This window comes from Ranitomeya variabilis, chromosome 5, assembly GCF_051348905.1.
Source record: "Ranitomeya variabilis isolate aRanVar5 chromosome 5, aRanVar5.hap1, whole genome shotgun sequence".
NCBI lineage: Eukaryota > Metazoa > Chordata > Amphibia > Anura > Dendrobatidae > Ranitomeya > Ranitomeya variabilis.
In genome coordinates, this window is record NC_135236.1 from 340,772,005 (window position 1) to 340,786,730 (window position 14,726).

A 14,726-nucleotide genomic window follows, 5' to 3' on the forward strand; every position below is an offset into this window, starting at 1 on the left:
GTGTGTCACGTGTATGTATCCTGTGTCTAGCGTGTGACTGGTGTGTGTGTCACGTGTATGTATCCTGTGTCTAGCGTGTGACTGGTGTGTGTGTCACGTGTATGTATCCTGTGTCTAGCGTGTGACTGGTGTGTGTCACGTGTATGTATCCTGTGTCTAGCGTGTGACTGGTGTGTGTCACGTGTATGTATCCTGTGTCTTGTGTGTGACTGGTGTGTGTCACGTGTATGTATCCTGTGTCTAGCGTGTGACTGGTGTGTGTGTCACGTGTATGTATCCTGTGTCTAGCGTGTGACTGGTGTGTGTCACGTGTATGTATCCTGTGTCTAGCGTGTGACTGGTGTGTGTCACGTGTATGTATCCTGTGTCTAGCGTGTGACTGGTGTGTGTCACGTGTATGTATCCTGTGTCTTGTGTGTGACTGGTGTGTGTCACGTGTATGTATCCTGTGTCTAGCGTGTGACTGGTGTGTGTGTCACGTGTATGTATCCTGTGTCTAGCGTGTGACTGGTGTGTCACGTGTATATATCCTGTGTCTAGCGTGTGACTGGTGTGTGTCACGTGTATGTATCCTGTGCCTAGCGTGCTTGACCAGATGGAAGCTAAGGGAAGACTCTGCAGCTAGTACCCCTTAAGCATGGTGGGCCCTTAGAATGATTTTCTCTGGTGGGCCCAAGCTACTCCAGTCCGACGCTGCTCCCCATAAAGTTCTTCTACCACCTCTCCACATAAAATTGGGATTGATGAAGCAATTCGTAAAATCACTTCCAAAAAATGGAGAATGCTTCAAATACTTGGTCACCAAGTTTCCAGGCCTCTCGGAGGCAAAATTGAAGGAAGGTGTGTTCGTCGGACCAGACATTAGAAGGCTTATAGCTGATCAAGAGTTTATCAATACCATGACGCATTCTCAAAAAGAAGGGTGGTTTGCATTTAAAGAGGTCATAGAAAATTTTTTAGGCAATAACAAGGACCCTGACTACAAAAAAATTGTCGGACGAATGCTGAAAGCATTTTAAGCTTTAGGTTGCCTGATGAGTTTGAAAGTGCATTTCCTCCATTCCCACCTTGACAACTTTCCTGAAAATTTGGGAGCTGTAAGTGAAGAGCAAGGTGAACGATTCCACCAGGACATTAAAGAGATGGAAAAAAGATACCAGCGAAGATGGAGCCTTACAATGATGGCAGACTACTGTTGGACACTTCAGAGAGACATTCCAGATGCTACTCACAAGAGTAAATGTACCAAGAGAAACCTCGCAGGGAAGAAGAATCGATTTTAGTGTGTGTTAGTGAGCTCATTACAGTTAAAAAATGATTTGATTTTCATGAAACATTTTTAATAAAAATTAATTTTATGAGTCTATTTTCATTTATTTTGAGGTATTGTCTTATTTAACATAGTTACTTAAATTGTCAGAAAACGTGATGTCCTATGACAAAACGGAGGTCATTTTCAGATTCAGCGCACTTTTTTTTTTTGCAGACCTTTGATAATTCTGCCATGTTTAGTTGGGCAACAACCTGCACAGCAGGGATAAGATTTGTCGAGTTTGCGGTTGAACTGTTACCCTGTTAGGCCGGCGTCACAGTAGCGAGTTTGACGTAAGAGCGCAGAAAATACATCCGTAAAACTCGCCAAACAAATGGCATAATTATTCTCAATGGGTCTGGTCCTATCAGCCGTATATTACGGTTCAGTATTATACGGCTTTCTACGGCCGTAGTAAATCGCAGCATGCTGCGTTTGTCAGCGTATTGCGCAAATAATACGCCAATGAAAGTCTATGGTGGCGAGAAAAATACGGATTACACACGGACCAGCAGTGTGACTTGCGAGAAATACGCAGCGGTGTTAGTGACAAGCTGGTAATTCAATTGCCGGCTTTTCATTTCTCGTTCCCGAACCCGACAGGATATGAGACATGGTTTACATACAGTAAACCATCTCATATCCCCTTTTTTTTTGCATATTCCACACTACTAATGTTAGTAGTGTGTATGTGCAAAATTTGGGAGCTGTAGCTGCTAAAATAAAGGGTTAAATGGCGGAAAAAATTGGCGTGGGCTCCCGCGCAATTTTCTCCGCCAGAGTGGTAAAGCCAGTGACTGAGGGCAGATATTAATAGCCTAGAGAGGGTCCATGGTTATTGGCCCCCCCTGGCTATAAACATCTGCCCCCAGCCACCCCATTTTCCCAGAGTCCACCACAAAGGAAACCATGGGACGGCCAGGGTGGGCCCTGGCAGCATCAAAGACCGCCATAGCAGCATCGGGAAGCACCGGCCACTCATCCGCAGCATTGGAGACACCAGCAGAGCACCGGACATCCGCAGTAGCACCGCCAGACACCCCCGCAGCGCCGCCGGACACCGGAGACACCCGCAGAGCACTGGGTAGCAGCGCCGGACACCTTCAGTACCGCCGGACACCCCTTCATCCCAGACTGCAGCCTGCAGCAACAGTACCAAAGTTTTGGGGAAAAAATTGCGTCTTATAATTCGAAAAATACGGTAAATAAAGATTATTATTATTACAATTCAGCACTAAGCGCTGGGTTAGGCCTGAGCATTGTTCTGCAAATTATACAGTCCAAACAGTTACAGTGGCTTGTAAAAGTTTGGGCACCCCTGATCAGAGTTATTGTTATTGTGAACAGATAAGCACGTGGAAGATTAAATGATCTCTAAAAAGGCTAAAGTTAAAGATGATACATTTTCTTTGTCCACACACATTTGTCTACACACATTTCCTACAGTCCAGAAGACTAAGCAAAATTTAAGTGAGAGCTGCTCGTAGGATTGCTAGAGAGGCAAATGAAAACCCCCACTTGACTGCAAAAGACCTTCAGAAAGATTTACCAGACTCTGGAGTTGTCGTAAATTGTTCTACTGTTTAGAAACACATGCACAAATATGGCCTTCGTGGAAGAGTCATCAGAAGAAAACCTCTCCTGCGTCCTAACCATAAAATGCAGGGTCAGAAGCTTGTAAAAGAACATCTAAACAAGCCTGATGCATTTTGGAAACAAGTCCTGTGGACAGGTGATGTTAAAATTGAACTCTGGCCTCAATGATCAAAGGTATGTATGGAGAAAAAAGGGCACAGAATTTCAGGAAAATAACATCTCACAACCATCAAGCAAGGGGGTGGATTAATCAGGGCTGCTACTAGGAATTTCGGGGCCCCATACTGGCACAATTTTTGAGGCCCCTTGAGACTCCACCCAGGCTCCAACCCCAGCCCCTCCTCCACCCCTCGAACTGTCCACAGTCCCAGCACTCTCTCTTGGAAAAACTTCACTTCTCAAAAACTTCAGACAGAAAGGCCCACAAACAAACAGCAACTGAAAACCACCGCAGTGAAGGCCTGACAGAGCATCAAAAAGGAGGAAACACAGCGTCTGGTGATGTCCATGAGTTCAAGACTTTAGGCAGTCATTGCCAGCCAAGGGTTTTCAACCAAGTACTAAAAATAAACATTTTATTTAAAATTATTGAATCTGTCCAATTACTTTTGGTCCTTTTAAAAACAGGGTGGCACATGTTAAGGAGCTGAAACTCTTAAACCCTTCATCCGATTTTAATGTGGATACCCTCAAATGAAAGCTGAAAGTCTGAACTTCAACTGCATCTGAATTGTTTTGTTTAAAATTCATTGTGGTATTGTCTATAACCAAAACTAGAAAAATGTTGTCTCTGTCCAAATATATATGGACCTAACTGTATATATATAATATTTTTTTCCTTAATATACTAAACAAATGTGTCTTCTTTAACCTGAGACCTTTTAGATATCATTTCATCTTCAAATATATATTAATGAGTTTATGCATGTTTTGAATACTGAAAAATGACCTATTTACATTTCCAGTACAACTAGACCACGTAGAGGCGGAAAAAGGCAGCAGTTTTCTGAACTGTAAATATTAGTATTGATGACTGTCCAGATACAACTTTTAATAGGATACATCTAGGTGGTGCACAGCTCAAAGTATAGCATACATTTAATAAGTAGAAAATGAGAATGTAGAACTCGCCCATTTCCTTTGAATTAAAAGTCCTTTATTCCACACACATGGACATCATTCTTCGTGAACACTGATGTCCATGCATGTGAAATAAAGGACTTTTAATTCCAATTATATGGGTGACTTCTGCATTTCCATTTTCTACTTATTGAATATTTCCTTTACAATGTCTGGTATTAGTTCTTCTTAAATTTGGGGTGTGGTCACAGCTCAGCAATGGTGTCATTGCTAATCAAATACCTCTACAAAAAAGGAAAGCATAAAATAAATCTCCACATAAATGATTGGCTTGTTACTTGTCTGGGTAGTTATACAAATGTGTACAAATAACGTGTTAGTGCTAAAATGTCACTTTGTGAAACATGAGATTTATTGAACTGACATACCAATACAATGCAGTAAAAAGCTAAGGACCACTTTACACCTGGAGTGAAATACTTTCAGCTTCTTTTTTTCACCTTCCCTCCAGGGATTAGTCTCTAAAACAGGTCGAGTCTTGAATGGTAGCTCTAAATTAAAGCCCTGGAGACCTGACATAACATTTCAGACTGTACTTGGCAAAACTTGTTCTAATTATTACATAGTGAAGTATCCTATAATATATTGCTAAAAATATCAGTGGTTTACCAACGGGCAGCACTTATTGACCCATATTAAATTCATGAAATGTTGACTGTTTATATTAGTCTCTTAACAATCCAGAAAAAGATTTCTTATCATTTTATTCACATCAATATTACACACATATGTACAACAAAAAAAAAGTAAACTACCAGCAAAGACATGGTTTTTACCATAATAATGGTTGTGTTTAATATTAGTCACATTATATTAATATTTAATTTTAATTAAATAATTTTAAAAGGGTTGTCTTATTTTACCTGTTATTACTTCATAGGCTCAGAGGCTGACAAATATAATAAACTGAGTTTTACTCCCCATGTCTATTCCCATTGCTTATTCTCCAGTGCTTTAACATTTCTGGATTGGCAGCAGCAGTGATGTTGTGCATACAACTCTTGTAACCTCTGCAGCCAATCACTGGGTGCAGTGGTCCTGCCAATTTTGATGGCATAAGCCATTGATCCCAGTGATTGGATGCAGCACTGTCAACATGACAGCAATCCAGCAGGTCAACAAAGATATGAGCAGTAGTAGAGAGTCGTCGATGGACCTGGTGAGGATAAGTAAAGGCTCAGTTTGTTATCATTCTCCTAACTTATAGAGTGATATGAATAAAAATAGTACACCCCATTTAACTGTTTTATCAACTATTAGGATTTGTTAATATTAAAAAAAAATAAAAAAAAATCCATGATAGTAGGTGTTGTATAATAGGAAGCAACAGTAAAAAAGGTATACATGACAGATGAAACACAACTCTTTGCGAACCTGTCTTGCATTCATCTTTTGATCAAAGCATTCCAATCACAAACTGGCATTCAGTGATTTGCTAAAATTTGCTAAAAATGTAACATATTTCACTCTGGGTTTGAAAACAGATGATAGACAAAAATTGTACTAAACAGAAAAGTATGAATAACAAGTAACACAAATGTTTTCATGACATTTAAATCAAACATAACTAGTACTTACCTACTATGCAAATGATCAATTCCAGGACAGTCATTATCTGTACCAAAAATAACATAGAAATAATTGCTTTATATTATACAGGAATTCTATTACTAAATGGAAGATATTTATAAATTGCCTATACCTGATTGATAAATGACTCACTTTTATGGCACAACTAATCTATAATCACCTTTCACATTCCTATTCTTTCTATTATTCCCTCTTCTGTATAAATACTCACGGTTTGACTATGTATTCTAATTTATGATTTACAATTATTTGCAAATGAAGTCCATAAACTACAATATACCATATCCATTCAAGTATATATGGTGTTAACTAGCGTCATTAAACACACTACTATTATCTTTTGTTTGTAGGTGAGAAAATTCTGGTTGATTTTTTTCTATATTTATGGTATATGTTACAAAATGTGTGCAAATGTGAGAAATGCTATTTAAATTAATAAGTAATTCAGTTTAAAATATATTTTTAAAACTATGTTTTTTTGAGAGGTAGTCCTAAAACAGACTTTGTGATCCCCACAGCTGACTATATCCCATTTAGAGAATGTTTCATTTATGAAGACTCTTATATAGTGATCCTGAGTTCCTGCTTATGAAGCTGCAGTACAATGCTGCTGGGTGGTAAAGTATCAACTATATTGAAGGTACACCATGTGTATGTGTGCAAACAAACACACACATACATATCTACATCTATATATGTATATACACACTGTGTATTGAGCCACAATGGCAGCACTATTAAAGCACCACTCCAGCGTTATTTTTATCGCATCAGTGGAGTGGTGCTTTAAATGTAATTCCCCTGCCCCCTGTCTCATACTCACCTGCCGACACCATCATTTTTCAGGGTTGCTACTGTTGTTCTATGACGAAAAGTGACATGCCGGCAGTTCCAGTGTATCATGGAGCGGCGTGTTTGTCACTTTTCAATACAAGACTTTAAGAGCTTCGTTCTGCCTCTTATAGACTTGCCTTGAGAGCTTATGATGTGGCTTCTGACTTTCAGCTAGTCAGAAGTTGTGCTCATAAAACGGCACCTCAGGACTGGAGCAGTGCCGAAAATGGTGAAGCCGGAGGGTGAGTATATGACAAGGGACAGGGGACTTACATTTAAAGCGCCACTCCAGTGCTGAAAACCCCCCAAAACAAAACGATGGAGTGGTGCTTTAACAATTTCAGTGTCCAGTAGGGCACCTTGAATAATAATACAATTGCTATTCACAGTGCTGTTTAATTGTGAATTACTGTATATAAGATATAGCCCTAATATATTGTAAGCAAAAAACATTCCTTTGCCATGACCCTCAAACCATTCCTCGCTATTTTTGCAGGGTATGTTAACCTGCTAAACGAGGCTATTGCCAATAGTGAATAATAAAGTCTTGCACTTGGTCTGCAACAATGTTTAAGTAAAATACCCAAAATTAAAGGCCAAAATTATGATTTGATACACTTCCTAAAATACATTGAGACAAAAAAAGGGGAAGTACAGAAACAAAAGTATAATTAAGATATTTTATTCACAATGAGTTAAAAATGAGGATCAACGGTATACATAAGGGGATCAAACAAGGCATAGTGAGCTCCAAGCAACCCACACAGTAGTTAATAGTAATGACAACCACATACAAGATCAAAAGAAATAATATACCTCAAACAGGTCAAAGTATTTAGTGGTTTTTTAGGCATATAATAGACACAGGTGCAACAGCAGGCTTTGGACTGTTAGAGTAGATCTCAGAAAGACCAGTATAATAAAAGTAAAGACTGCCTAAGAAGGCTAAAGGTTGCTAAAGTGCAAGTGCATGACCTGTAAACATATTCATAATGTCTGAAAAAAAAATATATGTCCTGCAGGGGCTAGCAGTGACTTGTACTTAAGTGCAAATGCATAATTGTTGAACAAATCTCAATACATCATAGCCCTTGTGAATACCAGAGTATAGAGTATAAAGGCGATGACATTGTGCTATCTTTTACCTGCGTTGTGGAAATTGCTAGAAGGAGAAACCCCGACAAGCGTTTCGCTTGTCGCTTTCTTCTTTAGTCTTGCTTAGTATGTAGTGACCCTGAAGCCACTTCTGCAGTGTCTGAACCCTTAAGCAGTGTTGGTGGTGCCTGATACATTTCCTGAGACCTGTGTGTCTGAACAAAAAACAATCTCCGAAGTCCACGTTGTCCGAATCCTGCCTGGCAGCGACTGTGGTCCCATATCACCATCCAACGAACCCAGCAGCTGCGGTACTGGGGTTCTGCGGTACTGGCGGCTACCTGCAGCTCAAGTCTGACTCCACCTTCAGGAGCTCCAGTGAACACCAGGTATCCACTTAACATTGTCCCTCCTAGGCAAGCCGAACTCGTGGCACAGTGGGTCCACGAAGCAAGTGTGCCACGTGCAAGCATGACGCGTGTCTAATTCTGCACCATCTATTAGTTGTCTTGGAGGCTATAATTTTCAACTAAATTTTTTAAGCCATGCCCCTAGTTGCCAAACTGTGCTTTTCTACCCTAGGTCATGCCTTCTTTTCAAGTGAGACAAATATAAATGTCGTGCATAGCGACTATTTTGACACAAATTCCGTAAGTATATATTTATTACTGATTCTTTATGACAAACATTCTTCTTAATGTTATTGATTAATATTTCTAAAATTCATGCTGCAATTTGGTCTTTTATGCATTATGTTCCCATTGACAGATGCTGCCCGTGGCTCACCATTACCATTTTCCCTGATAAACCCCATTTGGATTGTCAATAGGGAAATTCATTGGGATGGGGTACCAGCCTCTTTGAGATAAGTGTCAATCTACATTTTTTGACATGGTTTCTTAATACATCTGTGCTTTAAAAGAATCCATGGCGCGATTGGGGCTACTAAGCAATTTGTCTGTTGAGGCCATGCATGTATGTACAGTATATGAATTATGCTTTTTGCTGCAGGACCATTTTTCTGCCTTTGCCTTCTGTGTAAAAACCTTTTTCTCATTTGAGAGATAGGTTTCTATGTGATATAAACCCCCTTAATTTGGGATATTATTTTGGTCATCTCCCTCTTTTTCTCTTCAAAATTATTTTTATTAGGGATTTTTACAGTATAGGGGATAATGGTTCAGGAAAGCAATGAAGGGAAAGGAATGTAATCAAACAAAGGAAAAGAGGAAATGGGTTAGGGAGGAAAAGGAGAGAAGGAAAATGAAGGGAAATGAAGATCATCTTAACATAGTTGCACCACAACAGTTAGCATACAAAGTGCAAAAACAACATTAAATAAAGTATAGATTAAAAGTATTCTGGCAAAGTAATAAGACATCAAATAAAGGCATCTGTGCTTTAAAATCATCAATGGTGCTATTGGGGCTCTTAAGCAATTTGTCTATTGAGGCCATGCATGTATGTATATGAGTTATGCCGTTTACCACTTCTTGTCAGGACTCTGAACATTTTTTACCTTTTGTGCATTACTGCCCTTTTCCAAGATGGCATCTTTGGTCTCATGTGCACTGTGTCTTCCCGCTATAAAACCCCACCCCAGCCTTCAGTCTGTGCTAGAGTATTCTGCCTTGCATCCAGCTCCTGACCTGTGATTACTCCCTGGCTATATACCTGCTCCTGTGAACCTGTGTGGTGATCCTGCTACTCTGCTCTGAGTTCCTGCTGCATACACCAGTTTCCAGTAATCCTCCTTCATCTGCTGCTCGTGTTTACTTCCATCTGCATTTGCTGGACATGTAAGCTGTTTCTGCTCTGCAAAAACATGAGACTATTAACCAGGCCTCCCTGGTTGAGCTAAGATATGATTTGAACTGCCTTATAAGCTTATCTATCTGTGTTTAGACTAAGACAAGGATTTATTCGTGTCAAGTATCCTCAAGAATAATTGTGCTTCATAGACTTTCTGCTTGATTGCATTTTCCTCTGAAGTTTCCTATAGACTGTGTTTAATATTTACACCAAGTGTTGTGGACTTGAGTTTCTCTCTGCACCTGTTTGAATCACCGTGTGATAATATAGACTTTACCACTTATAAAACTGTGTCCTGTAGTTGTCTTGTTCCATGCAAAGAGTCTCCTGGGTTATCCCCTATAATTATTACACTTCTCTGCCTTTGCCTTCTGTGTAAAAATCTTTCTCTGATCTGAGAGATAGGTTTCTATCTATATATATATAATTGTCTAAGGGGTACTTCCATCTTTCTGCCGGCAACATCCGTCACGGAAATCCCATGTCACTGATTGGTCTCGCCAGCTGCCTGTCATGGCTGCCGCGACCAATCAGCAATGGCCACAGTCCGATTAGTCCGTCCCTACTCCCCTGCAGTCAGTGCCCGACGCCCGCATACTCCCCTCCAGTCACCGCAAACACGGGGTTAATGCCAGCGGTAACGGACCGCGTTATGCCGCAGGTAACGCACTCCGTTATTGCTGCTGTTAACCCTGTGTGTCCCCAACTTTTTACTATTGATGCTGCCTATGCAGCATCAATAGTAAAAAGATCTAATGTTAAAAATAATAATAAAAAAAAACCTGCTGTTGTCACCCTCCGTAGTTTGCCCAGGCGCGCTTGGCTGCCGCCATCTTCCGTTCCGAGAGATGCAGTGCAAAATTACCCAAAAGACTTAGCGGTCTTGCGAGACCGCTAAGTCATGTGGGTAATTTCGCAATTCATGCTGGGAATGGAAGATGGCGGCAGCCGCGTGCGCATCGCCAGAGCTTCGCTGGATCACGGCGGGTGAGTATATAACTATTTTTTATTTAAATTTTTTTTTAAAACAGGTATATGGTGCCCACACTGCTGTATACTACATGGGCTGTGTTATATGCTGTGTGGCTGCTATATACTAGTGTTAGATACTATGTGGGCTGTGTTTTGTACTGCATGGGCTGTGCTATAAATTACGTGGCCAGTGTTATAAACTGCATGGCCTGTATTAACGCATCAGGTATTCTACAATTTGTATGTATATAGCAGCCACATAGTATATAGCACAGGGCACGTACTATTTGTCTGCTATATACTACATGGCTCCTATATACTACGTGGCCTGAGCTATATACTATGTGGCTGCTATATACATACATACATATTCTAGAATACCCGATGCGTTAGAATCGGGCCACCATCTAGTATGATATAAACCCCTTTGATATGGGATATTATTTTGGGCATCTTCCTCTTTTTCACCACATTGAGATATTACTATACAAAGGCACAGTAAATAGATACTTATGCGAGCAGTTCTTCTCGCTTGCAATATTGAGCTTTATTCCTGCACGGCTCAGTATAGACCAGGCACTAAGGACTAGAAATTTTATTTTGCACTATAAGCACTTTAGGTGTTTTTGGTGGTGGCTTTGTTAAGGAGTCCTGGTGAGGGTCGGGTAGGATCAGTCGACGTTGAGCAGGCGTGCCATTTCGCTACCCAGGGTGCCAACCTCCGCTGCCAGGAAGGGATATATATATAGGGAGATGTACAATCTATCCTCCTTAGATTCTTCCTTTTGGGTCATTTATACATTAGCGCTAAACTAATGCACTATCTTTATATCTTATATTCCAGTGGATAAATTCTACGGGATTATCATTACCAGACCCTCTATAACTCCTTTTTAAGCAGATAAAATTATGGTATATATTTGGGCTTTTATAAATATCAAATAAAAGTTATTTTTTAAGGGTTTTTTTGTCTCATACTTGGTTTTTCCTCTCACTCAGACCCCACTTTACTGTCTTGGTTTTTGATGCAATTTGATCTTTTAACCAATATTCCAGAGATGGTATCTAAGACCCATGGTTACTTAGGGTACTGTCACACAGTGGCACTTTTGTCGCTACGACGGTACGATCCGTGACGTTCCAGCGATATCCATACGATATCGCTGTGTCTGACACGCAGCAGCGATCAGGGACCCTGCTGAGAATCGTACGTCGTAGCAGATCGTTTGGAACTTTCTTTCGTTGCTGGATCTCCCGCTGTCATCGTTGGATCGGTGTTTGTGACATCGATCCAACGATGCATTCGCTTGTAACCAGGGTAAACATCGGGTTACTAAGCGCAGGGCCGCGCTTAGTAACCCGATGTTTACCCTGGTTACCATCGTAAAAGTAAAAAAAAGCAAACCGTACATACTCACATTCCGGTGTCCGTCAGGTCCCTTGCAGTCTGCTTCCCGCTCTGACTGACTGCCGGCCGGAATGTAAGAGCAGAGCACAGCGGTGACGTCACCGCTGTGATCTGCTTTCACTTTACGGCGGCACTCAGTCAGAGCGGGAAGCAGACTGCAAGGGACCTGACGACACCGGAATGTGAGTATGTACTATTTGTTTTTTTTAACTTTTACGATGGTAACCAGGGTAAACATTGGGTTACTAAGCGCGGCCCTGCGCTTAGTAACCCGATGTTTACCCTGGTTACCCGGGGCCTTCGGCATCGTTGGTCGCTGGAGAGCGGTCTGTGTGACAGCTCCCCAGCGACCACACAACGACTTTCCAACGATCACGGCCAGGTCGTATCGCTGGTCGTGATCATTGGAAAGTTGCAGAGTGTGACAGTACCCTTACACAATTAGGCTGACAGCAGTATTTCAGCAGCTTTTTCCTCCTTTGATATTGGTTGACAGCAGAATCAGCACACAGCTAGTGTTAGACTGGCCACAAGTATACCAAAGTCCAGTGGCCAAGCTCTAACATAATAAGCAGCTCCAAAGGTCTAGACGTAGACAGCACACATATAAAGAAAACATTTGAGCCAGTCTCATGGCACAAGGGTATGTAGACAAATATTTTTGTACTATCTTCAATCCCATTTTTTCCCACTTATTAAGGCCATTGTCATGATCTCTGCAGGCAGAGATCATAGCAAGCCTATAGAGGGACAAGCTCTCGGAAGATGGAACTATACTGACCATGAACTAAGCCTGCCGCGCAACTAGAAATAGCCAGGTAGCATTTCCTATTTATCGCTAGATGCCCAGCTCTGGCCTAAGACCTAAATAGCTAGCAGAGGGAAATATAAGACCTGGCTCACCTCTAGAGAAATATTCCAAAGAAGACAGTAGCCCCCCACATATAATGACGGTGAGTTCAGATGAAACAACAAACGCAGCAGGAAAATAGTCTTAGCAAATTTGAGGTCCGCTTACTAGATAGCAGAAGACAGATAGTATACTTTCATGGTCAGCAGAAAAACACTAACAAAACACCATCCAGAGATTACCTTAAACTCTGGCATTAACTCATAACGCCAGAGTAGCAATCCCTGATCAACGAGAGCTTTCCAGACACAGTAACAAAACTTCAGCTGTGAACTGGAACAAATAGGCAAAACAAAACATGGACAAAAGTCCAACTTATCTAGTAGTAGTCTAGAAGCAGGAACAAGCACTGAGAGGCATCAGATAACATTGTTGACCGGCAAGAAACCACCAGAGAAATGAGCTTAAATAGCGACACCCACTACTGATGGAATCAGGTGAAACAGGAAAGAGGATGACAGGTCCAATTCCACAAGCGGCCACCGGGGGAGCCCAGAATCCAAATTCACAACAGTACCCCCCCCTCAAGGAGGGGGCACCGAACCCTCACCAGATCCACCAGGGCGACCAGGATGAGCCCTATGGAAGGCACGAACAAGATCAGAAGCATGAACATCAGATGCATTGACCCAAGAATTATCCTCCTGGCCGTAACCCTTCCAGTTGACCAGATACTGGAGTTTCCGTCTGGAAACACGAGAGTCCAAAATTTTCTCCACAACGTACTCCAACTCACCCTCAACCAACACCGGAGCAGGAGGCTCAACTGAAGGTACAACAGGTACCTCATACCTGCGCAATAACGACCGATGAAAAACGTTATGAATGGAAAAGGACGCAGGGAGGTCCAAACGGAAAGAAACAGGATTAAGAATCTCCAATATTCTATAAGGGCCGATGAACCGAGGTTTAAACTTAGGAGAAGAGACCCTCATAGGGACAAAACGAGAAGACAACCACACTAAATCTCCAACACAAAGCCGAGAACCAACACGACGATGACGGTTGGCAAAACGCTGAGTCTTCTCCTGGGACAACTTCAAATTGTCCATAACCTGCCCCCAAATGTGATGCAATCTCTCAACCACCGCATCCACTCCAGGACAATCCGAGGATTCCACCTGACCGGAGGAAAATCGAGGGTGAAACCCCGAATTACAGAAAAACGGGGACACCAAGGTGGAAGAACTGGCCCGATTATTGAGGGCGAACTCTGCCAATGGCAAAAAAGCAACCCAATCATCCTGGTCAGCAGAGACAAAACACCTCAGATATGTCTCAAGGGTCTGATTAGTCCGCTCGGTCTGGCCATTAGTCTGAGGGTGAAAAGCAGACGAAAAAGACAAATCTATGCCCATCCTAGCACAGAATGCCCGCCAAAATCTAGACACAAATTGGGTACCTCTGTCAGAAACAATATTCTCAGGAATACCGTGCAATCGGACAACATTCTGAAAAAACAGAGGAACCAACTCAGAAGAAGAAGGCAACTTGGGCAGAGGAACCAAATGGACCATTTTAGAGAAACGGTCACAGACCACCCAGATGACAGACATCTTCTGGGAAACAGGCAGATCTGAAATAAAATCCATCGAGATGTGTGTCCAAGGCCTCTTAGGAATAGGCAAGGGCAACAGCAGTCCGCTAGCCCGAGAACTACAAGACTTGGCCCGAGCACAAACGTCACATGACTGCACAAAGACTCGCACATCTCGTGACAGAGAAGGCCACCAGAAGGATCTTGCCACCAAATCCCTGGTACCAAAAATTCCGGGATGACCTACCAATGCAGAAGAATGTACCTCAGAGATGACTCTGCTGGTCCAATCATCCGGAACAAACAGTCTATCAGGCGGACAACGATCCGGTCTATCCGCCTGAAACTCTTGCAAGGACCGCCGCAGATCAGGAGAAACGGCCGACAAAATTACTCCCTCCCTAAGGATACCTGTGGGTTCAGAATTACCAGGAGAGTCCGGGTCAAAACTCCTAGAAAGGGCATCTGCCTTAACATTCTTAGAACCCGGTAGGTATGACACCACAAAATTAAAGCGAGA

At 41.9% G+C, this 14,726-nt stretch overlaps 1 protein-coding gene across 3 annotated transcripts in view; it reads right to left on the minus strand.

Moving 5' to 3' along the window:
• The window catches only part of LAMB4 (laminin subunit beta 4), a 394,745-nt gene that overhangs the window by 360,608 nt on the left and 19,411 nt on the right, over window positions 1–14,726 (minus strand). For all 3 annotated transcript variants that reach the window (XM_077264810.1, XM_077264809.1, XM_077264812.1), the window contains exon 2: window positions 5,627–5,663. In XM_077264810.1, coding sequence (XP_077120925.1) covers window positions 5,627–5,660 — 34 coding nt within the window. In that variant the 5' untranslated portion in view covers window positions 5,661–5,663. The remainder of the gene's footprint in view (window positions 1–5,626; window positions 5,664–14,726) is intronic.